The following is a 27434-nucleotide window of genomic DNA, read 5'->3' on the forward strand; positions in this document are numbered from 1 at the left end:
TTGAAGAGCTGCTGCCAGTAACAGTTCTGAGCTAGATGAAACATTGGTCTAAGGCAGCTGCATATGTCAAAGCTTACTAAAAACACATTCATTTTGAAGGACGTGTGAGACCAGGGTGCTTTGACACAGAAGATTTGTTCTGCCCTGACTGCCTTGCAAACATCAGTGGGTTTCTTGAGAACAAAGTCACACAATCAGTTCCCTTCCAGGTTTCCTATGTCCTCACAATGCCCCCCACTTCCTTAAGTTGCTTTGGTATGATCTCGCTTGAAATATACCCAAAGTGGATTTTTGTTCACCATGTGAACAGGGAGGTGAGGATTTTCAGACTTCTCTGCAAATGTAAGTGGCATTTCTAGGTCCCACCTTGGGCTCATCCCAATTCCCAGTGCCTTGGGGAAGAAAATGAGGAACAGTTTCAGTGGACCAAAGTTTGGCAGGGGGCACACAGAGAGAAAGCAGGGAAAGAAGGTTCCAGGAATGAGGAAGTTTAATTCCCCACTCTTCCACATGACCTTGAGCTAGTCCAGAACAGAGATTGGCCCAAGGGCACCCAGCAAGATTCATGTGTAAGAGAAGGGGATCAAAACCAGTTCTCCAGATTAGAGTCCACCACTCTTAACCACAACATCAGACTGGCACCATGTAGCTCTATGGCTCCATGAAGCTACATTTAATACGACACTGATCACCCCAAGGGGAGTCGTCTCTGTGTGGAAGCAGCCCAGATTAAAAACTGGGATGTTAGAAGAAGATTTATATCCCACCCCATACCCTGAGTCTCAGAGCAGTCACAATCTCCTTTACCTTCCCTTCCCCCACAACAGACACCCTGTGAGGTGGGTGGGACTGAGAGAGCTCTTACAGCAGCTGCCTTTCAAGGACAACTCCTATGAGAGCTATGGCAGACCCAAGGCCATTCCAGCAGCTGCAACTGGAGGAGTGAGGAATCAAACCCAGTTCTCCCAGATAAGAGTCTGCACACTTAACCACTACACCAAACTGGCTCAGACAGGATGGATTCACTGGAACTTTCGGTTGGACACTCAAGACTCTTAAGATTCTCTGGTGTGATCTGATTTCTCTTTCTTTTTTCCTGTGCTTATAACTTAGAAGAAGAAGATATTGGATTTATATCCCGCCCTCCACTCCGAAGAGTCTCAGAGCAGCTCACGATCTCCTTCACCTTCCTCCCCCACAACAGACACCCTGTGAGGTGGATGGGGCTGGAGAGGGCTCTCACAGCAGCTGCCCTTTCAAGGACAACCTCTGCCAGAGCTATGGCTGACCCAAGGCCATGCCAGCAGGTGCAAGTGGAGGAGTGGGGAATCAAACCCGGTTCTCCCAGATAAGAGTCTGCACACTTAACCACTACACCAAACTGGCTCTCTACACCAAACTGGCTCTCTAATATGTACTTATAAGTGAACTTTTAAATTTAATCTGAAAAAATCAGTAACTAATAAATTGATTAAAAAAATCAGTTATCAAATTTAACTAAGGATTTATATTACACAATTTTAAAATGGAATATATATATATATATATATATATATATATATATATATATATATATATATATATATATATATATAGCCTAGATTAAAATAATAACAAGAGAGAATAGTTTTAAGAAAATATGGTAGAAATATTTTTTTTGGACTCTGGAAAGTATTTGCAAAATAATACCAGAATGTATGGTGTCTTCACCCCTCCCTTCTTTTCTGTTTCCTGTTTCTCAAACTTTTTTGAAAATAATAAAAAACTTTTGAAAACTCGGAATCACTAGAACTTTCTGAGATAGCCAACCGTCCCTCAGTCCCACCATCACCCCAAACTCTTTGAGAAGACCCGTCTGCCCCTAACGACAGCCTTCCTGCATTATTAGCGAGAAACCTCCTCATCTGCTCGCAGAAGTGTCGATTCCTTGGTGAAATGTTGACTGGACAGAATCATTAAGCCACAGATCGGTGGCGAAGCTTCTCTGAGGAACCAGGAAATGAAGAAGCCAATTAATGAGTTTCGTTATTTGCTTTGAGGAACACAATTTTCCCCACATCCTGTAGAAGGACACATCTTTTCATGACTCCTGGCACATAAATGAGCTGCTTTATGGGTAACGAGGAATCCTTATAATGTCTACACTAGAGAGTCGCCATTATCTTACGCATTCCAGATTGCAACGTCAAGGGTACTGCAAGACCGATGGCTCATTAAAAGCGTCAGAAGGAGTTCTCGGCTCTTTGTTGGAGTCAGCAACTGCTCTGCAAAAGTCTTGTTTGCTGGCAATTAATAACTTACCCATCTCTGCCCAAGCTCGAGTGAAGGAGGGCAGTTTTTCTTAATTAAGCAGGCTCTCTGGTACCTGTGACATTATGGCCCACGTCACGAGGAGAAGTATATCATGCCTACACAACTACCTTTCTGTCACAAACAACCTGTGGAAGGGTTGGAGCAGCTAATGAGGAAGGACAAAGTGCTAATCATCAAAACACAACTGCGCAGCACATTCTGAAGATTGTTTCTTCCTGTGTTTCAAAAAGAATCTTGTTTATGAGCATGCTTTTTTTTTCATTTAGAATCATAGAGATGGAAGGAGGCCATCTTATCCAACTCCCTGCTCAATGCAGGATCAAGCAAAAACATCCCTAACAAGTGTATGTCCAGCCGCTGCTTGCGGACTGCTGGTGGCCAATTGCACTGCTGAACTACTCTTATTGCAATATCCAGCTGGTATCATTCCACCCATTATTTAAACCCATTATTGCAAGTCCTCTCCTCTGCTGCCAACAAGAACAGCTCCCTGCCCTCCTCTATGTAGCAGCCTTTCAAAGACTTCAAGAGAGAGGAAACTAATCACCTTAGGTTTGTCTATGGACTCTCTCTCTATGCTCCCTTTCACAAATGCATATTATCTAATTAAACACAGAATTTTAGATACTGAATTGCAAAAGCTATTTAGTGCTGCAAATAAATCTTGCTCCCCTTTGGATTTTGGAATCTCCCTTACTATTGGCCACTTCCCTTCTTATTTATCAACTCTCCATGTTTCAAAATTGTGTAGAGCATTTGCCCTTGCCAGATGCAATACTATTCCATCAGCAGTTACCTATGGTAGATATATTTTTTTTTAAAAAAACCCACTCTCATTAAGACTTTGTATGTGTAATTTAAAACAAGTTGACTCATTGTCCCATATGCTTCTTTATTGCCCCCTACATGATATCTTACGCCTTAGGTTTCTGGATCCAATTTTGTCCAATATGACAGGCTGCTCAGACGCTGTAAGGGTTTGGGGTCTTCTAAATGATTTGTCATCTGAAATAACTGAAAAGGTTGCTTTATTCTTGAGTTTGGTAATCAAGGATCAATTGTCCAATGTATAGCTGCATATGATTGTTTTTGTTATTTCTGTATCTGTTTATCTATTTATAATCTGATATATATCAATAAAGGCTTTTGTGTGTTCGTGTGACTTCAAGAGAGCAATCAGGTTCCCCCTCAACCTCCTCTTCTCCAGACTGAACATTCCCAGGTCCCTCAGCCTTTCCTCAGAGGGCTTCTTGGTCTCCAGGCCCCTGATCATCCTTATCGCTCTCCTCTGCATCCACTACATTCTGTCCACATCCTTTTTTGAAATTTCCTGTCTCTTTTCGTTCCTTTGCCTAGCCTAGGAGATTGTTTTAATCTGACTCATTTTTTTTCTGTTTGCTTCTGTTTATGACACTTTAACATTTGACACCACTTTTATACTTTGTATGTGCCTCTTATGTGGAACTCACAAGAGGAAATGACGAGGGTATTTTGATCTCATGAGTGAAGAAGCCATTAAGAAAAACTTGAATAGAGTGTTCACAGAATTCAGTAACATCCCTACTTTCTGACACATTGACATGCAGCCTCCCTATGAGCAAGATGCCTGAATTTAATATACAAATCTAGAATATTTGAAAATCTCAACAAGGAAATATCTCTCTCACTATACAGGAGAAACTAAGTGTTCCATTAAGCTATTCTCCAAGCAGTTAGGAAGCTGGAATTTGGAATGTGAATATGGGAAAACCCTGAAAAGGGACCCCGTTTAAACATCTCTCCTTCAAAACATGAGAACCAAATTGGTTACCATTCAAAAACCTAAAACTTGGTACATATGTCACAGAAAACACACTACCACACAACAGTTATAGGGCTTTTTTTGTAGCTGGAACTCATTTGCATATTAGGCCACACACCCCTGATGTAGCCAGTCCTCCTGAAGCTTATAGTAGGCCCTGTACTAAGAGCCCTGTGAGCTCTTAGAATCATAGAACAGAATCATAGAAACACAGAGTTGGAAGGGACCTCCAGGATCATCTAATCCAACCCCCTGCACAATGCAGGAAACCCACAAATACCTACCCCAAATTCACAAGATCTTCATCGCTGTCAGATGGCCATCTAGCCTCTGTTTAAAAACCTCCAAGAAAGGAGAGCCCACCACCTCCTGAGGAAGCCTGTTCCACTGAGGAATCGCTCTAACAGTCAGGAAGTTCTTCCTAATGTTGAGCTGGAATCTCTCTTGTTTTAATTTCAACCCATTGGTTCTAGTCCTACCTTTCTGGGGCCACAATCCTCTTGGAGGATTGGCTACATCAGGGGTGTATGGCAAATATGCAAAGGAGTTCCTGCTACAAAAAAAGTCCTTGTTATACTTCCACATCACTCAAAAGTTTGGCCTGTCAGGTGGGCAGCCATGTTGATCTGCAGTAGAAAAAGCAAGAATCAAGTCCATCAGCACCTTAGAAACCAACAAGATATTTGGGACTCAACCCTGGGGATTTTGTTGTCCATTAAAGGAGACAGTGGACATACATTTTGTACACATGTAATCCAAAACTGCTACTTTATGCAAAGTAATAAACCTTGGAAGCATGAAAGATTCTACAACTGGAAATGTAAGAAAATTGGGTATATTGATTCCTATTTACCCAAATACAATTCATTTATTGAATTTATCAACCACCCTTCCCAGTAGAACCAAGGTCATGGTGGTGTACAACATGATCACATATGACATCAAATAAAACAGACTAAAGCCAAGTAAGACAATAAAAATGCAACAGTGTAACTAAGGATGACACTACAAACCCAAACTGTGCCACCATCTCATGGGTGAAAGGGCAGGGTGAGTGGAGTGGCAAGACAGGACCGTCACTGTCATCAACTGAATGGCTAGCAGAACATCTCTGCCTTATATGCCCTGAGGAACTGTAGCACATTCCACAGGGCATGGATGTTGTTTGGCAGAAAGTTCCACCAGGTTTGGACAGGGCAGAGAATGTCCTGGTTTTAATCGAGAACAGCAGGATGTCTCTCGGGCTGGAGACTACCAATAAGTTCTGATCTGTCAAGCATAATGCTCTTCTGGGGGGTAGAGCAGGAGTCTCAGGATTAGGGCATCATTCCAACCAAACGAATCAAGGCTGAAATCACCAGGATTAATGAGTAATTTAAGCAGTCAGATTTTCAGTTGGGGGGGGGGCGGGGATATTTAACAGCAACCCTGTATTACGCATATAAGTAAACTGCATATGCTAAGTACATATGCACAGTCAGAAACACAGACACACAATATGGATAATTTCAGATTAGGAGACCATGTCTCATCTTACCTTTGAGTTAACCACCTCCAAAGAGATGTTCTGAGGCATAGCACTTGGCACTGAAATATAAAGAGAGTGGGGAAGGGAAAAGAGGATGAGATTAGAAAAGCTGTAATTACAGGAATAAGACAACAAAGAGACAACATTGCTTGGTTTAAATAAAAAATTGTAAATCCGTATGTGCCACTTCAGTTTATAATGGCATAACAAATGTGCAAGCCACCCAACTTGCAGCATAGAACTCTCCCATAAGGCAAAAGCTAAGCACATTCTGCCCATTTCTAACCTTCAAAAAGCTTATTAGCCATCATATTAAAGAACGAGGTGCCTGTAACCCATTTTTTGTGGTTGCTTCTTCATGTTAAGCAATAATTACATTTGTGGAGAGAGGGGTCATTTTGCAGAAAGAGGTGCTGAAGCTCATTAGCACAACTCATTTGCATATGCCACACACCCCTGACGACACCAGAAGGTGTACTAATTTATATCAGCTCAGCGTCTACCTTAAAATGCTTCTTGAGTTATAATTATCATAATAAAACCTTACTCCCGTCATACTTTTTAAATTACTTTCTCCTATGTGACCACAGTGGCCTGATGAAGATTTCCATCTGCCTGCTTTATATGTTTTGGTTATTTTCCTTTTTTTTTCGTGGGGAAAAATATTAGAATGTTTGTCAAATCTAAGAATTCAGCAAAATTCGTACAGGGGGTTGAACAATGGAGCCCAGAAGCAAGTGCCCATGCCCATCCCTAGCTACAACTCCTCCCCTTTGGGGAGACAGGGGCTAACACTAAGTTGCTTCCAGCCATTTAAACCACTGCTTTCTGCTCCTTGCTGAAAGCAAAAAGCAGGAGTCACAAACCCACATGGCCTGGTTCGGTTCGCGAGTCAACCTCCTGGTTCACATGGGGTTCGTGTCCATCTCTAGTTGCAGCTAAGCAGCTGTATCCCAGGGTAGCCCAGGCTAAACTGATCTCACCAGGTCTTAGAAGCTAAGCTGAGTTGGCCATGGTCAATATTTGGATGGGAGACTATCAAGGAAGTCCGCTGTTGCAACACAGAAGCAGGCAATGACAAGCCACCTCTGTATGTGTCTCATCTTGAAAACCATACGAGGGCACCATAAGTGGATTGTGACTTGACATCACTTTCCATCTGCCAGCAGCAGGGCTTTTTTTTTGTAGCAGGAACTCCTTTGCATATTAGGCCACACACCCCTGATGTAGCCAATCCTCCTGGAGCTTACAGGGCTGTTTTTACAGCTCTTGGAGGATTGGCTACATCAGGGGGGTGTAGCCTAATATGCAAAAAAAAAATCCTGCTACAAAAAAAGCCCTGGTCAGCAGAGTAAATGCTTTGTATGCAGAAAGTTCCAGGTTCAATTCTGTCCTTTGTGATTTTCTACTTTAAAGGATTTTAGGTGGTAGGTAGGTGGCGCAGAGTGTTGCAGTACTGCAGTCCTAAACTCTGCTCATGACCTGAGTTCAATCCCTGGTGGAAGCTGGGTTTTCAGGTAGCCGGCTCGAGGTTGACTCAGCCTTCCATCCTTCCAAGGTCGGTAAAACGAGGACCCAGCTTGCTGAGGGGAAAGTGTAGATGACTGGGGAAGGCAATGGCAAACCACCCTGTAAAAAGTCTGCCGTGAACACGTTGTGAAAGCAACGTCACCCCAGAGTCGGAAACGACTGGTGCTTGCACAGGGGACCTTTCCTTTCCTTTAGAAAACACCTTTTTTCTATTTGGACAAGCTGCTGCCCAGCAGATTTTATTAAGTAGAACAGAGCAAGGAGTTCACTTGGAATAAGGCAGTTGCATATGTTTTTGTGAAGGAATATGAGCATGACCATCAATCATAGTTATTGTGGTAAATTTCATCCTTAGTCCTTGATGCCTGTGGAAGCACACGGCCCAGGGAACTGGATTAATCCCCCAAACTAATTTGAACAACTTCATATTCTCAAGACTTCTTTTGGTTTTATACAAACTGTGACTTGCGGGGGGGGGGGGATGTCTTCCAACAACTGAGTCTCTGGAAATGTCTTGCATAGAGTATTCTGTTCTAGTAAATTTGATTAACGATCCAATCCTGTGAAGATGTATTCCAGCCTTAGAACATTCATGCTTAAATCAGAATGTTTCTAGCTAGTTCTTCTGTAGTATGGAATGGAACAGCAACATCAAATACAATCAACCCCCAATTTAATTATGATGGAAGCATATCTTTGTTTTCTTGTTTTTTCCCTATTGTTTGTACTCCGCCCCCCATTCCTCTGCCACTGTCTCTGCCCCTCCCGTAAGATTTGGGATATCCTAATGGTCCTTTGCTGGATGTATTCTGTCAGGGGCTTATACCTGGTGACCCCTTTGTCATCTGTGATAACACTGCTTGAATGATGGCTGCCCGGACCTTTGCTAAATTAATGGCTCGGAATGGTCAATGTGTTCTCAATAGGCAGTGTTCAGAGGCAACTCAGGGTTAAGAAATAGACCCTTGATGGTTCTGCTAATACCTATGAGAGTTTGCACATGAACACTCCCAACTATCAAGATCTGGTTCTTGCCATGGGACCATGTAACCTGTACTTTTCATGCATTTGCTTTTGCTTTGTCTGTATGCCTACATTCTTTGTAACATTGTTATAAGTAATCTTTTCTGCCCTTCTGTAAAGGTCATCTGTTATCTGTCTAACTAGAGACTGCTCATTGTTATTGTTCAGTTTTGGAGAAATTTTGTGCCTAGGCTTATGTGCCTTAATGCTGGCATAATTAATAGTCACAATACAGAATAAAGGTATAGCCTGACCTGGGGAGGTCAGTTCTAGCAAGACCAGTCCTTGCGGTGAATATGCTCATCATTAAATGAAGCCTAATTTGATTTACATCAAAGAGGTAGAGTTAATGAATGCTGCATAGAACTTGACCCCAACTCCCAGCTGAAAGAAGGGGAAAGATGCATGACTTTATGTGAGGGGGGGGAGATCAACAGCTGTAACTGCTGGAATGCCACTGAGGATGTTCTCCGCAGCTGAGAACAAAACGTCTGGAAGGAAAACTTTCTCCAGTAGAACACGGCACTTGAGCCCGAAAGATTCTACAAACCCTAATAATTATAAAACTACTTACAAACCTTCAAGAGTACATTACTAAAATTCTTTCCTAGGAGAGCAATGCTTCAATATTCTTACAAGAAATCACATGATTATATGGAAAAAAATGCAGCTGGGGTGGCCAACAGTAGCTTTCCAGATGTTTTTTGTCTACAATTCCCATCAGCCCCAGTCATTGGCCATGCTGGCTGGGGCTGATGGGAGTTGTAGGCAAAAAAACCCATCAGGAGAGCTACCGTTGGCCACCCTTGCATTACTGTGTTCTTTAAAGTTACAGGCATCCAACAAAATGGTACAAAAAATCTTTGATGCATGACAGTTTAAAGAAAACACGAAAGGTCCCAATCATTATTTAACCCATTTGGCATTAAGGTTTGGAGTTTAAAAATCCAGCACATTTTCTTATCTAAGAAGCCACTTGTTCATATCTTGTTTTTCCTTGTAGCCAATTGGAAAACCTTTCAATTACAAAAAATCTCAGGAACTCAGGATCATGTGCAAATTTGCGAAAATGGTCAGCAAGAGGCGCCTCAGGCGCAAAATTCTTGATGCGAGATTTATGCCCCAAGACGCGTGTCCTAATGACACGCGTCGTGCTTCCCAAGTAGATTTTTAAACAAGGGCATAAAATCGCGTAAATGCAATGTCGAGTCGAACAAGTAGTAGTGTCTCTGAAAGCAATTTTGTAGCCATTAGCAGGATGGATGAACTCTTTCAGATCAAGGGACAAACTGCAGGTGGAGCACACTCTGCACTTATAGTGTCCGCCCGTGGTGGTATTTTTAGGAAAAAGGTTTAGAAAAATTGGACCTAGTCACTAAATCAGCAATATTTTTTTGTTCTCCTGTGTCCTATATTGGGAAACAGCTCACAACCAGGTATATTTCTTACAATAAACCAATGTTTCTTTAAAATATTTTGTATAGAATAAGACAGTGTGGAAAATTGAAATGCACAGGAGAGCTTATTATTTGGCTGCATAGGATCTGTATCTAATGAGCCAGTCTCTGTAAACAGATGTTCTAGAAACTTTATTAATTCTATCAACAGGCTGTTCTGAGAGTCCTTGCAGGATATCCTCGAGCTTTATATTGAGCGCATATGCACATTTTTTTTTATTATCAAAATCCACCAAAGAGGTTGAATTGTGTTAAGCTCTCACCAGCTGTGAGAAAGGTAAACTTCTTTTTAAATGGCCAGGATGACACGAATCGAAGTTCAAAGGTTTGTTTTTATCAGTTGGATTTTATATGGTTTAACTGATAGTTTGTAATCTGCAGTTTTATACACTATCCAAAAAAGGTACTGTCTGGACATCTGCTTTGTAGCTGAATTTAATACAGGGATGTACACTGTTCATCCATTCCATAAATGGGACTACAACATTGTCATTGGATCATATGGCCAGTCCATCATCTATATACCTCCGAAACCATAAACCAGAGGAAGAAAAAGGATTTTCAAAAAGATTACAGTAAAACTTCTCTTCCAAGAAATTCATAAATAAACATGCAATACTGGACGAAAAGGGACTGCCCATAGATACACCTTTGACTTGAAAATAGTATTGGTCATCAAAATGAAAAAAACAACAACTATACTCTAATATTATATCCACTAATTCCATGAGAAATGCTGTAGGAGGAGACATGTCTACTCTAGAGTCAAGTATATTCTGTATAATAAGTCTAGCTTCGTCGTGTGGCACATTGGTATAGAGAGAGTTGACATCAAGAGATACCAATGCAGCTTCTTTAGTGACTTGTAGTCCTTCAATCTTTTTTATAAAATCAGTGGTGTCTTTAATATATGTTTGTGATTTTGACACAAAAAGGTTTTAAATAAAAATCTACAAATTGACTTAAGGGCTCAAGTAATGATACTGAGGTGGAAATAATTGTTCTGCCTGGGGGGAGGGAAACCCTCTTTATGAATCTTAGGCAGAATGTAAAAAACTGGGAAATTTGTTATACAGACAGTCTTTTAAGTTATCAGATATGAAGCCCATATTATTTGCTTCCGTTAAAGAAATCTGTATCAATCTTTTAACCTTTTCAGTTGGATCGTCCTTTAAAGGGCGATAATATGTCAAGTCCCCAAGCTGTCTGCGAACTTCCTGTAAGTAGTCTTTAGTATCAAAGACTACAATGCCCCCACCTTTATCTGCGGGTTTAATTATGATATTTTCATTGTCAGCCAAGGATTGCAATGGTAACTTGTCTATTCTGGAAAAATTGTTCCACCTTGATCTACTTTTTACAGTTTCTAATTTCTCCATTTCAGACAGTACTTTCTTTCTCAAACACAGAAATAGCTGCATCATAAGGCGCCGGAGTAAAAGATGATCTATTTTTAAAGGACACATCCGAAATGTTTGTGTCAGTATTTGTTTTAAAGAAATCTTTAAGTTTAAGTTGTCCAGTAAGTTTAAATAGGTCAAGTCTTGTTTGAAAAGTGTCATATAGGAGGGTGGGCACATAGCCCAGACCTAAATTCAAAACTCGTCTTTCTTGTTGTGAAAGAGAGTAAGATGATAAATTGACTATCACATCCATTTTTTCACTTACTGCGGGCGTCTCTGAAAAAAAGGACCCTTAGGTCTCGAATTCCTAAGGGAATAATCTCGCCCTAACTTCCTTCATCCCCAGATGAAACTGCCAATTCTTCTCCCTCTGAAGTTTCTTCTTCATGCCAACCATTCGCCCATGAAACTTTTTTCTTAGGTCCCTGATGAGCCCACCAGGTGTAAACTTTATTATATTCATAATTACTTGTGTCTCTATGAAATTTTTTAACCTTTAATCCTTTTAACTGGCATTCAAACCAGGCCTATTTACAGCTGAGGCTGTGGCGGAAACCAGCAGGGGATGACCAGCCTGGGGATTCCAGTACTCCTGAGGAGGGGAAGGTATGGCGGTGGGAACAGACAGAATTATAAGGGAAGGAGGCCAAGACATGATAGTGCTCGGCCCCCTTCCAGTCTGTGTCCCATCCCAATGGTGGCAGGTAGAGGGGTCAGGCTGAATTACTTGCCTCCCTCATTGGTGTTACGTAATGCCAGGTCCATAAATAATAAGACCTCAATCCTTTAGGAGTTCTTGCTTGAGCAGGATGTGGACCTGGCTTGCCTGACTGAGACCTGGGTGCGTGATGGGGAGACTGTAGCTCTCTCCCAAATGGCTCCCCCAGGATACACAGTCTTTCACCAGTCATGGACTAGCGGGTGGGGGGAGGGGTTGCTCTATTCATACAAGAGGCTTACTCCTTCCGGGCTCTCCCAGACCCAGAGATTAAGGGCACTGAATGTGCCAGTCTGGCGTGGGATGTTGGGGAGGGGCTGGCAATCTGGCTGGTGTACCTTCCCTGATGGCGCCTTACCATCCCTAATGGAGGCCGTAACAGGCTGGGCATTGGAGTACCCAAGGATTTTGATTCTGGGTGACTTCAATGTTCATGCCGATGATGCAACCTCCAGTCAGGCGATGTACCTAGTGTCATCCATGGCGACACTGGGACTCTCCCAAATTGTTGCAACGCTCACTCACCAGGCAGGGCACATGCTAGACTTGATCTTTGTGGTGGGAGTTTTAGTGGAAAGTATTACTGCCGAAGCAGTGCCATGGTCAGACCACTATGCCCTCAAGGCTCGTGTGGATGTCCCATCTCAAGCCCGTTTAGGTGGTGAGCATATTTTAGCTCGCCCGTGGAGCCAGTTCGACACAGAACGGTTTCAAATGGCTCTAAGGGATTCCTGGCCTCCTGGTGATTCCTTGGATGACCTGATGAAGTCTTGGTATGACAGACTCTCCAGAGTCATCGATGAGATTGCACCTCGGTGTCCTCTGCGTCCTCGCTCTAAGCTAGCGCTCTAAGCTAGTATAACGTAGAGTTGCGACAGATGAAACGAGGACTCAGACAGCTAGAGAGGCAATGGCGGCGTTCTTGAGGCAAAGCGACTAGAACATCTTATAGAGAGTTTATGAGGTCCTGTGAGATGGCAGTCAAAGCCACAAAGAAAACTTACTTTGCGGCCAAGATTGCGTCTGCAATTTCACGCCCGGCACAATTGTTCAACATAATTCGGACCCATACAACACTGCCACAAGGTAGGCCAAATTCTAAGGAATTGGAGATTGGCTGTGAGGCTTTTGCGAACTTTTTTGCAGACAAGATCTTGTCACTCCACCACGACCTACCCGCCACATTGGAGACAGCATGTGAACTCGAGGCCCCGTGCCTGTCTTCTGGTTTTGTTCTGGATTGCTTCAGTACACTCAGCCTAGAGGAAGTTGACAGGATCCTCTATTGCATGACCTAAAACTTGTGATCTGGACCCTTGCCCCTCCTGGCTTATTAAAGCTTGCCAGAGGGAGCTCAGATATCCTATAAGGGATAAGAACATAAGAGAAGCCATGTTGGATCAGGCCAACGGCCCATCCAGTCCATTCTGTGTCACACAGTGGCAAAAAAAATTATATATGCACACACACTGTAGCTAATAGCCACTGATGGACCTCTGCTCCATATTTTTATCTAAACCCCTCTTGAAGGTGGCTATACTTGTGGTCGCCACCACCTCCTGTGGCAGTGAATTCCACATGTTAATCACCCTTTGGGTGAAGAAGTACTTCCTTTTATCCATTTTCACCTGTCTGCTGAGCAATTTCATCGAATGCCCACAAGTTCTTGTATTGTGAGAAAGGGAGAAAAGTACTTCTTTCTCTACTTTCTCCATCCCATGCATTATCTTGTAAACCTCTATCATGTCACCCCTCAGTCGACGTTTCTCCAAGCTAAAGAGCCCCAAGTATTTCAACCTTTCTTCATAGGGAAAGTGCTCCAGCCCTTTAAATCATTCTAGTTGCCCTTTTCTGGACTTTCTACAGTGCTATAATATCCTTTTTGAGGTGCGGCGACCAGAACTGCACACAGTACTCCAAATGAGACCGCACCATCGATTTATACAGGGGCATTATGATACTGGCTGATTTGTTTTCAATTCCATTCCTAATAATTCCCAGCATGGCGTTGGCCTTTTTTATTGCAAACGCACACTGTCTTGACATTTTCAGTGAGTTATTTACCACGACCCCAAGATCTCTCTCTTGGTCAGTCTCTGCCAGTTCACACCCCATCAACTTGTATTTGTAGCTGGGATTCTTGGCCCCAATGTGCATTACTTTGCACTTGGCTACATTGAACCGCATCTGCCACGTTGACACCCACTCACCCAGCCTCAACAGATCCCTTTGGAGTTCCTCACAATCCTCTCTGGTTCTCACCACCCTGAACAATTTAGTGTCATCCGCAAACTTGGCCACTTCACTGCTCACTCCCAACTCTAAATCATTTATGAACAAGTTAAAGTATGAAGTTACGCCTCTGGATTTCTAGGATGAAGAAAAAACAATGACAGACTTTGCCCCTGTTTCAGCCTTTTTGCAAATAGGTCATTGTAATAGATCGTATAATTGGAAGTTTAATCCATGGTTAGTGGCAGATGAAGAAAGTAAGTGTAACATTAAAAATGCAATGGAAAGATATTTTGAAGAGAATAGGAAATCAGATACTTCATTAACAATAGTATGGGAAGCAATGAAAGCCACTATTAGAGGTGTGTGTATACAGAATTTGGTGAGATTGAAGAAGGGTAAAGTTAGGAAAATTAAAGAAGTAGAAGAAGAAGTTAGAGTATTGGAGGAGAAATTTAGGAAATCTAAGAAGAAGGAGGATAAAGAACAAGTAATTAGGAAAAGGGAAGAGTTGAATGTATTGGATGTTAATAGGACTACGTTAAAATTATGGTATAACAGACAGAAGTATTATGAGTTTGAAGGGAAAGGAGGAAGAATTTTAGCAAATAAAATTAAGAATTTTCAGGTTAGGAAAAATATTAAGGCAATCAGGAACGATATAGGGTTTTTGGAAACTGAACCTAAAATGATACTGGAGAATTTTATAGAATTCTATAACAAATTGTATGCAAACAAAGGGATTAAAAAGGAAGATATAGAAAAATTCTGTGAGGGGTTGGAATTTTTAGAATTAAGTGAAGATAGTAGGAAAGAATTAGATAAGGATATAACGGAAGAAGAAGTTAAGATGGCTATAGATTCTATGAATATGCAATCTGCACCCGGACTGGATGGTTTTAATGCGGTATTTTATAAGCATTTTAAGGATATATTGGTGCCTCATGTGACTGAATTGTTTCAAGGAATTTTGGATGGATCTCCTACACCGCCTACATGGTTGGAGTCGAGATTGGTGTTAATTCCGAAACCTGGGAAAGATCAGACTTTAAGGGATTCATATAGGCCAATTTCAATCACCAATATGGATTATCGAATATTTGCAAAGGTTATGGCAATGAGACTCAAAAAATGTATTGCACAATTGATAGGGAAAGAGCAATTTGGGTTTATGCCTCAAAAATATTTAGTAGAGGCAGTTAGGAAGGTGATGGGTATGGTTTATTTAGCTAAAAATAAGGATTTGCCGCTTACGCTTTTGGCGTTGGATATTTATAAGGCCTTTGATTCTGTGGATTGGACATACATGAAGACTATATTTCAAAAGTATAGGTTTGGGGAGAAATTTCAAAATATGATTGAGGCAATATATTCTAAATCTAAGGCGTTGATAGGAGTTGGTGGTTCAGTAGAGGGATATGTTCAGGTATTGAGTGGTACGAAGCAGGGATGCCCTTTATCCCCTATGTTATTTATTTTAGCATTGGAACCGTTAGTGAATAAATTAAAAAAGGATAAAAGAATTATAGGCTTTGAAGTTCCAGGGAAAGGGAAAATAGATGGGAATCTCTTAACAATGTATGCAGATGACATGATGGTGACAATTAAGGATGTGGAGCCCGCAGTGGCACCTTTAAAAAAGATACTACAGGAATTTGAGGAAGTGTCAGGGTTAAAAGTTAATTTTTCAAAATCTTCAATGATGTGTGTTAATGTAAAACCAGGGTTACAATTAGCAGCTTCAAAAATTTTGGGTATTCCCATAGCAAATAAAATGGTGAAATATTTAGGGGTTAATATTCCTAGGAATATTAAAAAAATATTTGAGTATAATTATAAAAAAATCTGGAGTGGAATTCAAGTTAAAATGAGAGACTGGAGGAAGAGGAAGGAGTCAATTAGTACAAGGAATGCCATGGTTAAAATGTTTCTAGTTCCTAGGTTGACTTATTTATTTTATGTATTGCCTTGGCATATACCAGAATACGTACTGAAGAGATGGCAAGGAGATATAGATAGATTTGTTTTTGCATCAAAGAAACCAAGGACAGCCAATAGGTATAGATATTATGGTATTAAAGATGGGGGATGGGGGATTCCCAATATAATTTTCTATTATGATGCATATCAATTAAGGCACTTAATGATTTGGTTGGAGGGAGAGTTAGGAGAAGAGCTGAACGGGATAGAAAAGGAAAATTTAGAGGTAGTAGGAGGAAAGGAAAGTTTATTTGATAGAACGAAAAGGAGGAAGAAGATAGGTGATAAATTATCAACCTTTATAGGGCCCAGTAGGGTATGGGAGAAGTGGAAGATAGAACTCGCTCCGGAGATATCATCTATTATTAAAATGTGGTACTATGATAAATTTGCTCCATTAAGGGGATCACTGTCAAAGGAAGTAGGAGATAAACTGAAGAGGATTACGATTCAAGAATTGAAAGAGGTTTGGGGTACTGATGGGGTGAAGAAAGAGGAGTATAATATTTTGAATAATATTAATTGGTTGTTAAAAAGTCAAATCTCCTCATTGCTGAAGGAGGAAGAACTTAAAAATATTGGTAAAAGAATTAATACTCCCTTTGAAAAATTGGTGAAAGAGTATAGAGAAGATAAGTCAAAAATAGTTTCAAAATTGTATAAGATTTTATTAGGTACAGGGAAATCCCCGAGAGAATTTTTTGAAGGAACATTGGGAAACAGATATTGGAGATAAAATTTTAGATGAAGATTGGGAGAGGATGTTTAGATTACCTCCCTTTGTTACAACATCTAGGTTAGTGCAGGAGCAGGGATTGAAGATGATACAGAAATGGTATTATACACCCATTAAGATGTATTATATTTCTAAATCAGGGAGTAAAAATTGTTGGAGGAAATGTGGAGAAATTGGAACTTTCAGTCACATGTGGTGGGATTGTCCCTTAGTGAAAAAATTCTGGATGCAGGTTGGCATAGAGATGACAAAGATTATGGGATGGAAAATAAGTATATCCAAAGCAATGGCAATTATTAATTTGGATGGTGTGGGATTAAGATCAAAAGAGGATAGTAAATGGATTAATTTGATGTTAGTAGCAGCAAGACAAGTGATAGCAAGGAATTGGAAAGAAGCTGAGGAATTGACAATTAATCACTGGAGGGATAGAATGAATAGTATAATTATTTTGGAGTATTTAACGATGAAGATACGAAGAATGAATGGATTAAAGGTTAGGGAACAGGAGGAGGGATGGTTTAGGAAGATGGTGAGATATTTGGAAAAGTTTAAACAATTTAAGACGATTGGTTGGTTAATAAGAAAATGAATGGATAAGATGTTTAAATAGAGTGACGGAGTTGTATTTGGACGGAATGTTAATAGTTATAAATTTATGGATTATTATAATGTATCTATGGCCTGGGACTCTCACAGAGGTGGATTGGTGGTGGAATACATAACAATAAAAATTTTTATAAAAAAAAAAAAAATGAACAAGTTAAAGAGCATGGGACCCAGTACTGAGCCCTGCGGCAACCCACTGCTTACCGTCCTCCACTGTGAAGACTGCCCATTTATACTCACTCTCTGCTTCCTATTACACAGCCAGTTTTTGATCCACAAGAGGACCTGTCCTTTTACTCCATGACTCTCAAGCTTTCTAAGGATATTGTGAATAGATTCCTTATGGAAGGGTGTTTTCCAACACCTCTTAAAGAGGCTGTGGTCCGCCCTCTCCTGAAAAAATCGACATTAGACCCGGCCGAATTAGCACATTACCGGTCGGTGTCAAAATTACCCTTTTTGGGTAAAGTTATTAAGAGGGCAGTGGCTCTGCAGTTACAGAGCTTTCTGGATGACGCTTCCATTCTATACCTCCACTAGTCCGGCTTTTACCCAGGCCATGGGATGGAGACAGTGCTGGTCGCCCTGGTGAATGACCTCCAGTGGTATCTGGATCAAGGCGGCTTGGCGGTACTGATGTTGTTGGACCTATCAGCAGCATTCAATACGGTTGACCTTTGGTTGCTGACCCGCCATCTCGCCGATGCAGGGATTCAGGGGTTGGCCTTGCAATGGCTTTCCTCTTTCCTTGATGATCGGGGACAAAGGGTGGCAATTGGAGGTGAACTGTCCCGGAGACACATGTTTGATTGTGGGGTGCCTCAGGGGGCGGTGGTCTCCCTCATGTTGTTCAACATCTACATGCGCCCCCTTGCCCACATTGCCTGGAGGTATGGGTTGGGTTGTCACCAGTACGCTGATGACACCCAGCTCTATCTACTGATGGATGGATGGCCTGACTGTGTCCCAGAAAATTTGGACCTGGCGCTACAAGCCATGGCTGGATGGCTTTGGCTGAGAAGATTGAAGCTTAATCCAGTAAAGACAGAGATCCTTTGCTTGAGTCGTGGTGGTCCCAGAAGGGAAATCCCCCTATCGGCCTTTGGCGGTGTGCAAGGTCAAGAGCTTGGGGGTGCTACTGGAGCCTACCTTGACAATGGAGGCCCAGATAGCAGTAACTGCTAAATCCACGTTTTTCCATCTTAGGCAGGCAAGGCAGTTGGCCCCCTTCCTGGAGCATGGCGACCTGGCAATGGTGATCCATGCAATGGTCACCTCGAGGTTGGACTACTGTAATGCCCTCTACATGGAGCTGACCTTGTGCCAAACCTGGAAGTTGCAGCTAGTGCAGAATGCGGCCGCCTGGCTGTTATTGGGGCTTCCCAGGTGGGAGCACATTCAGTCGGGACTCCGGGAACTGCACTGGCTGCCAATAGTATACTGGGTTCGTTACAAGGTGCTGGTTATTACCTTTAAAGCCCTACATGGCTGAGGACCTGCCTACCTTAGGGACCGTCTCTCCCTACATGTTCCCCAGAGAGTACTTAGATCAGGATCTCAAAATCCGTTAGTAATACTTGAGCTGAAGGAGGCCCAATTGAAATCAACTAGAGACAGGGCCTTCTCAATCATAGCCCCCTGCTGGTAGAACCAACTACCAGATGAGGTGAGGGCCTTGTGGAACCTGGTGCGGTTCCGCAAGGCCTGCAAGACTGTCCCCTTCCGGCAGGCATACAATTAATTGGCACCGGTATTTAAGATCTGTGGAAGAAGGCCGTTGCCATCAGAATAGCAACAACTTAATAGTCTGTTTTTCTGTTTTAATTGTTTTAACTGTTTTAATCATTGTTATTTTATTGCCGAATGTGTATTTTTCATACCTATTAATTTTATTGTTTCTGGGATTTTATGTCGTAAGCCGCCCTGAGCCTGCTTCGGTGGGGAGGGTGGGGTATAAATCAAATCAAATTTAAAAAAATAAAAAAATAATAATAAAACAAACTGTTTAACTTTAGAAAACAATTCTTGTATGTTAATTTCAAAAGTATTCTGTGATACCTTCTCCTTTAAGGAGGACATCATATTCTCAATTTCTACTTTGGTCTTGCTTGCTTCAGCAACTGCTCTCTTGAAAATCAATAACATGAGATCCAATGAGCATTTATTTAGAACTGCAGCCCATTGTGATTGAAACTCCTCATCCTATACAAACATTGCAGGTGGTTTTTGGATCCGGAGCCCCCTTGGAATTTTATCTGAGGTACAATAGTCTCTTAAAGAAACTGCATGCATATTCATTCTAAGTTCTTTTTTCATACGAAATTCTAAGTTAGTCCATGAGTTTGCCCCTCATCCAATTGGTCGGACAAGGATGAAACTACTGTAGCAAGGATGTCATGTTTTCCTTGGTCATCCCACGAAGTCATTCTCAATAGGGTATATAGCAACACAACAGAGAAATGCGGATATGTGGATCAGGGTAAAGGTACAAAAAGCTCCGCGAAAACCAGCTTCAACGGTAAAGAAATTTAAGTGTAATTTACAAAATCCTTATAACACAACTAAACATATCAAAAGTGAAGTAAATCACAATTTAAAGTGATAGAACACTGACCACATCTGTATCCATAGTACTTAAGTCTTTAAGCATAAAATTTATTGAACTGAAGATCCAGGCTGGGGCAGGGAATCCCCTGCTATGGACGTCCTCCACCTGCTTCAAGGTCATCAGAAAGGAAGGGAGAAAATGTCTGCTGGGCACTCATTATTCCCTACGGAAACAGATTCTCATAAGGTATAATGGAGAATTGATCTGTGGATATCTGAGGCTCTCGGGGGGCTGTTTTTCCAATTCTGTGAGCCCCCCGAAAGGTGCCCCTATCCTACATTATTTCCAATGGAGGGAAGGCATGCAAAAGGTGTGTAGTCCCTTTAAATGTTATGGCCAGCACTCCCTTTGGAGTTCCAATTATGCTTGTCACAATCTTGCTCCTGGCTCCACCCCCAAAGTCTGCAGATATTTCTTGAATTAGACTTGGCAACCCTAGGCAATCACCTAGTTTGCCTAGTGGCAGGGCCAGCCCTGATTGCAAGAGTAGGGTAAGAGGAAACTGTTACATTCCACTGGTTTGTTGTCTCTCCTCCCACTTCTTTCTTTCCTACTCAGTGCCCCCGGAGTGCCGGGCTCGAGTAGTTCGTCATTGTTTCACAGCGCATAACTTTTACAAAGGTGTATTTGGGATTACTTTCTGAGCTGTGGACACGCCAATTAAAACAACACAGAGAATGAGCAACGTTGATTATTCCATGACATTCAAAAGGTAATTAAGTTATCTCAGGTAGGCTATTGATGTTTCTTTATTTGGTTACATCAATCAGCCCAACACAAAGCTTTTATTAATCTAAACAAGCAGGGAATGTCCTAAAGGGGCAGTTATAAGGTTAAAAAAAAACGTGCAACAAGTATTTAGGGTGAAACCAATAAAATAATTGACAAGAACAGACTAAGTGTCAAAGACAGATTAATCGCATTAGAGCTCTATGTATTTGGCCCTCATAAATGGTTTGACTGTTAATATTTTCTTTGATTTGGTTACTTTTAAGAAAAAAATGGTTTCACAATTCCTAGAATTGGAAGAACAGTAATTCCACATGTTGTGGTCTCGAGTCGGAGCTTACAGGATAATTCCATTTTATTGATTTTTTTTAAAGGTAATAGGATTTTACCTACTCCAGGCACTGTACTCAGGGAAGCAAAGTCTGCAAAGAAAAACAGAACAACCCCTCCCACCCCCCCCCCCCCACACACAGCAGAAGTTGGAACAGTTTAAGACAAATCGATACTTGTATAAGAGAAAGCTCTATAAGCGCGTTATGAGATTTAATTTCTCTCTACCAGGATTTTAAGTGAGAGTTTTACAATCCCAAATGAACTGTATTAAGAATGGGCATTTCCAGTGGAGTTGTCTTCTGATAGGGTTGCCAAGTCCCCCGCACTCTCTGGCAGGGGACTGTATTCACGCGTGTAGCACGATGACATCGCTCACAAGTGACGTCATCGTGCCAGCGATGTAGTGCTCCGGCCATGCTAGGAGTTTCCGGGAAAACTCTATGGTTTTCCTGAATGCTCTGGCAATTTGGGAGGGAAAACTCTATGGCAATTTCCCTCCCAAATTGCTAGAGGATCTGGGAAAACCATAAAGTTTTCCTGGAGGCTCCTAGAGTGGCTGGTGAATGATGTATGACATCACTGCGAGTGATGTCATTGCACCGGCGACATCGGGGGAGGATCCCCCCTGCCAGCCCAATGCTGGCCAGCGGGTTGGGAACCTCCCGGGTGGGGGAATCCCCACCTGGCCTAGGAACTTGGCAGCCCTATCTTCTGAAGGTCATAATACATTATATTCCCCTTTCAAAATAACATTAGAATATTAACAGCCATTACCAACTGTATGCAGCAACACTGAACTGATAAAAATGTGACAGCTATCTTGAATGCAGTTCTGGACGGTCATCCGTAACGAGTAGGGAGCCTTAACTTACAAAATGGCTGCCATTGAATGTGTTCTTCTATCTCTGTGAGGTTTTCCAGTTCCCAAGATGGGCTTCTGCTTTCCTGCCACAGAAGAGGGTGTTTGGTCCACCAGCCTCAAAACTGTGAAGGAAAGGGGGTTCCAACACCCAAATCCTCTTCCTTTCCAACACACACACTCATTTTCTTCTGGATGTGTTGTCTTCACTTTTATGGGACTGTCTGGCAAGACCCCCATCTGGCCTGTATCCAAACCCCTTCCACTTGCTCAGTCTGAGAGGCTATAAACGGAATGCGAAGCCTTGTACGTTTCGTTGCCCTACTCTGCTCCTTCCCCTTACAATTCAGGGCTACTTCTTAGCCTCTCTTGTTCTGTCCTGCCCCAAGTCTGAACTCAGCCTTGCCTTCTGATGGTGCTCCTCCCCACTGCTGTCTGGCTCCTGGCCTTGTTCTAGGCTGGAGTGGCCAAACTGTGGCTCAGGAGCCAAATGTGGCTATTTCACACATATTGTGTGGTTCTTGAAACCCCCCCCCACCCCTTCATCTGGCTTCGAGAATGCATTTAAAGTTAAAGTTGTTCTTCAACCATATTTATTACGTATGCACTTATTATGTACTTATGTACTTCATTTATTCTCCACTTTTTGCCCAGTGGGGGCCCAAGGGGGATCCATTATCTTCCCCTCCATTCCCCCCCACAAAAGAACCCAAGTGAGTATGGAAATTTTTAACTGGCCCAAGGTCATCCAGGGAGCTTCCATAAGAACAGGGGTGGCCAATGGTAGCTCTCCAGATGTTTTTGCCTACAACTCCCATCAGCCCCAGCCAGCATGACCAATGGCTGGGGCTGATGGGAGTTGTAGGCAAAAACATCTGGAGAGTTACCACTGGCCACCCCTGCATAAGAACATAAGAGAAGCCATGTTGGCCCATCCAGTCCAACACTCTGTCACACAGTGGCCAAGAAAACCAGGTGCCATCAGGAGGTCCATCAGTCGGTCCAGGACACTAGAAGCCCTCCCACTGATGCCCCTCCCAAGCACCAAGAATATAGAGCATCACTTGCCCTAGAAAGAGAGTTCCTTTTTTTTTTTTTTTTTTTTTTTTTTAAGAATTTTACATTTTATTGAGATAGAAAAGAACAATACATAGACAAGAGAAAGAAAAAGAACAAATATACACCAACAAGCAACACATACAAATAGTACATAGCCTAATGAAAAGCTAGGCCATAGACAAAATACAAGCATCCATTCCCCCTTACCCAACCAAGCACACTGGGGGGGAGGAGAGGTTTCGATAAAATAAGAACAAGTTTTCTAATTATAATTTCACAATTATTTCAGCTGTACTTTACATAAGGTAGTTTAAAACTAAACATTAACCTTTTCCTTAGATAGTATTTATGGCATGTTTTAATATAGTTACTCCGTGTCAAATCCTTTACTTTTAGCCCATTTGTACACAGGATCCCATTCCTCCTGACACTTCTGCACATTTCCATTTCTTAATCTTGTGGACATTAGGTCGGCCTCAGCGGTTTCTAATAGTTTATTTATAAACTCTTCTCTGTTCGGGGTTTTCTCACCTTTCCAATACTTGGCATATAGTATTCTGGCAATTGTAATTATATACATTAGCAATTTCAACTTTGTTACCGGCACTTTCTGCCTGCAAATGTTCAAGAGATATAGTTCCGGCACATGGGTAATTTGTGTTTCTAAAATTTTTTGAGTCCAGATGTTAATTTGCACCCAATACTTTCTAGCTGATTTGCATTGCCACCATATGTGGAATAAAGAGCCTTTAACTTCTCGACATTTCCAGCACTTGTTTGAATATGTGGGGTAGATTTTTGCCAATCTATTAGGTGTAAGATACCACCTGTAAACCATTTTATATAAATTTTCTTTAAGATCTGCTGGTCTTATCAGCTTTAAATTCTGTTTCCATAATCTCTCCCATTCCTCTAAATCTATGTTATAGCCAAAGTCTTGGAGCCAACGGATCCATGTCTCCTTCACCACTTCGTCACTCATCTTAATTTGTAGCAGCCAATCATACACCTTGGAGATCATTTTCTGCTTAGATTCTATAATCAAATCTAACTCAATTTGTGTGTTCACAAAACCTTTTTCTTTATCAGCCCGAAATCTTGATCTTAGTTGACACTGAAGCCACCAACTTAACTTGCCAATCTCTTCTTCAATCAGTTCGTTTTTATCATTCAATAAATATGCATAGTCCTGTGGGCTGTCCCAGTTATACAGGTTGGGGTGAGTCAAAGCTTCAATCGGAGATATCCACTTGGGAGTATAGAAATATTGTAGCTTGATATCACTCCAAATCTTGTACAAGGATCTTCTTATTTCATGCCTAAGGAAATGACCCGTTTTTGCAGGAGCATGGTACCACATATAGTTGTGCCACCCTTCACCCAGGCCAGCGCCTTCAATGATCAACAGTCTCTTATTGTCCAGTTTACACCAATCTCTTAGCCACGCCATGCCACATGCTTTATAGTATAGGTTCCAATCTGGGAGAGCTAGGCCGCCTCTTAACTTACTGTCTTGTAAAACTTTCAGTTTAATTCTAGCCTTCTTGCCCTGCCAGATAAAAGTCTTAGACATGGTATTAAGTTGTTGAAAAAAAATTTTGGGTATCATAATTGGTATTGTCTGAAACAAGAACAGGACTCTCGGGAGGATATTCATCTTGATTGTTGCAATTCTGCCCAAAAGTGAAATCTGAAGATCTTTCCAATTGGTTAAGTCATGACGAATCGATTTTAATATTTTTTCATAATTGTCTCTATACAAAGTCCTTAGATCATTTGTAAGATGAATTCCCAAATACTTAATTTTTTTCTCATGTTTGAATCCTGACAGTTCCTCAAGTAACCGGATCTGGTCCTCAGTCATATTCTTGGATAGAATTTTAGTCTTTGCAGCGTTCAACTTGAAGCCAGAGACTTCGCCAAATTCTCTTATTTGTTGTTTCAAAAGAGGTATCGAAGAAACAGGTTGTTCCAAAATGAATACGAGGTCGTCCGCAAATGCCAAGGTCTTCAACTCTATACTGTGTATTCTTGTACCTTGAATTCGGGTATCCTCTCTAATCTTCTTAATCAACGGTTCCAACGTTAAGATAAAAAGTAAAGGAGAGAGAGGACAGCCTTGTCTTGTACCTTGTTCAATTTCTATTGAGTCTGTCATTACTCCATTAAAACTCACTTTTGCTATTTGTTTTGAGTACACCGCTTCCACCATTCTGATGTACCTTTCACCACATCCAGTTGCAGACAATATAGCTTTAATAAAATTCCAATTAACATTGTCAAAGGCTTTTTCTGCATCAACAAAAATTGCCGCAAATTCTTTATCCGGATGTTCCTTATAATATTCAATTACATTCAACAAAAGTCTCACATTCTGATTCATTAATCTTCCTGGGACAAAACCAGTTTGGTCTTCATGAATCAGGCTTGGAATTACTTTCTTCAATCTATTTGCGAGTATCGCTGCAAAAATCTTGTAGTCGCTATTCAAAAGTGAAATTGGCCTATAATTTTTGACTTCTACTGGATCAGTGCCATCTTTATGAATAAGTGTAATTAAAGCTTCTTTCCAAGAATCCGGGATCACCCCTGTATTATAAGCCTCCTCAATAACTCTCTTAAAAGGTAGCAATAATAAATCTTCAAATGTTCTAAAAAATTCAATCGGTAAACCATCCGGACCTGGGGTCTTATTACTTTTTTGAGTTTTAATTACCTGCACAATTTCTTGTATTGAGATGGGACTGTCCAAACTTACTTGTTGTTCTTTAGTTAGTTTTTGTACCTCCACTCTCTTTATGTAATCTTCTTGATTTAACTGTTCAATTTTTTGTTTCTTATAAAGGTTCTTATAAAAATTTCGGATAACGATTCCCATTTGAGAGTTTTGAAATAAGTCCTCATTGGTTTCACTTTTCAGCATTTTAATGATCTTTTTCTCCTTTTCTTTCCTTAATTTGTATGCCAGCCATCTACTCACTTTGTTTGCATTTTCAAAGTGGTTTTGTCTTGTCCATTTTAATTTTTTTTCGATTTCTTCTGCTAATAAAATATTAATCTTGTGTTGAATGAAACTAATTTTGGCCTTCACCTCCTTTAGATTTCTCGCTTTCTGTTGCTTCTCAAGATGTTGCAGTTTCATTATGAGATCATTGTACGCTTTCTTACGTTCTCTATTCCTCCTCGCTGTATATCTAATAGCAACACCTCTAAAGAAAGCCTTAAATGCATCCCAAATAACTGGGACTTTGGTATCTTTTTCCACATTAATCTTGAAGAATTCTTGAATTTCTTCTTTAGCTGATTCTACAAATTGTGTTTCTCTTAAGATTTGCAAATTTAAAGTCCATCGAGGATTTCTTGATTGCTGCTCCAGAATTAACGTAATTGGGTTATGGTCTGCATATGATTGTGGGAGAATATCAGCCTGACTGACCGAGAGAATCATATTTAAAGATATCCAAAACATATCAATTCTTGACCAGGTTTTATGTGCGTGAGAATAAAACGTAAAGTCTGTGGTAACCGGATTTTTTGTTCTCCACGCATCCACCAAATTAAGTTCCTCAACCATTTGCAAAAAGGAATTCGGCACTGTATTACGGTTTTTCTTTCTCTTCTGAGGATCATCGTATTTCTTATCCATTTTTATATCAAATACTGCGTTATAATCTCCCACAATACAGTACCTATCAGAATTGAATTCGCTCAGTTTAAGATACAAGGCTTGGTAAAATTTTTCTTGGTTGTCATTGGGGGCGTAGATGTTCCCTAGTATTATTTTAAGTCCGTTCAATTCAATTTCTACTATGATAATTCTTCCTTGGTCATCCGAGTATAGGCAATTTGACTTGATATGTTGGGAAACATAAATCGCGACTCCTTTCTTCTTTTTGGATGGATCACATGAGGAATATAAAATTCCTAATTTCTTATTTTCTAGGTACTTCCGATTATCATATCTAATATGAGTTTCTTGCAGACAAATAATTTGAGCATCCGATTTTCTCAACTGTTGGAATGTCTTCCTTCTTTTGCCAGGTTCATTTAAGCCGTTTATGTTCAAAGAAAGTATTTTGGTACCCAGTTTGGAATTCATTTTGGAAGATCCTTACTATCCGGTATATTGGCTAAGTCTTTCCTGCTCTGAAGTCTAGTCTTGATCTTTTCGTGCTTCTTTTTCGGAATCGCCCCCTCAAGAGGTTTTGGGGAGTCTTCTTGCTCCTGTTCTTCTCCTGAATCAGATCCGTTAGGTTTCACATGTTCATTCCAGAATTCTTCCATCTTTGCCTCTGTGGTAATATTAAATCTTTTGGCTTGGAATGTGAAAAACAAACCTTGTGGGATCAGCCATCTGAATTGAATTTCATGTTGAATTAGCCAAGTAGATAGTTTCTTAAATTTAAATCTCCGCTGTCTCACACTCCAAGGTATTTCTTTCAGAATTTTAATCTTGGTTTCTTTCCAATTGAATTCACATTCTCTAGCTTTCCGTAAAATCCTCTCCGTAATTTCT

At 41.0% G+C, this 27434-nt stretch overlaps 1 protein-coding gene across 1 annotated transcript in view; it reads right to left on the reverse strand.

Annotated features, from left to right (window-relative positions):
• The window catches only part of DCC (DCC netrin 1 receptor), a gene marked incomplete at its 5' end in the record, with an annotated part of 1016990 nt that overhangs the window by 367741 nt on the left and 621815 nt on the right, over positions 1 to 27434 (reverse strand). The window contains one exon of the mRNA XM_060236603.1: positions 5652 to 5701. Within this exon, the coding sequence (XP_060092586.1) occupies positions 5652 to 5701 (50 nt within the window). The remainder of the gene's footprint in view (positions 1 to 5651; positions 5702 to 27434) is intronic.

This window comes from Heteronotia binoei, chromosome 4 (genome assembly GCF_032191835.1).
Source record: "Heteronotia binoei isolate CCM8104 ecotype False Entrance Well chromosome 4, APGP_CSIRO_Hbin_v1, whole genome shotgun sequence".
NCBI classification, from domain to species: domain Eukaryota; kingdom Metazoa; phylum Chordata; class Lepidosauria; order Squamata; family Gekkonidae; genus Heteronotia; species Heteronotia binoei.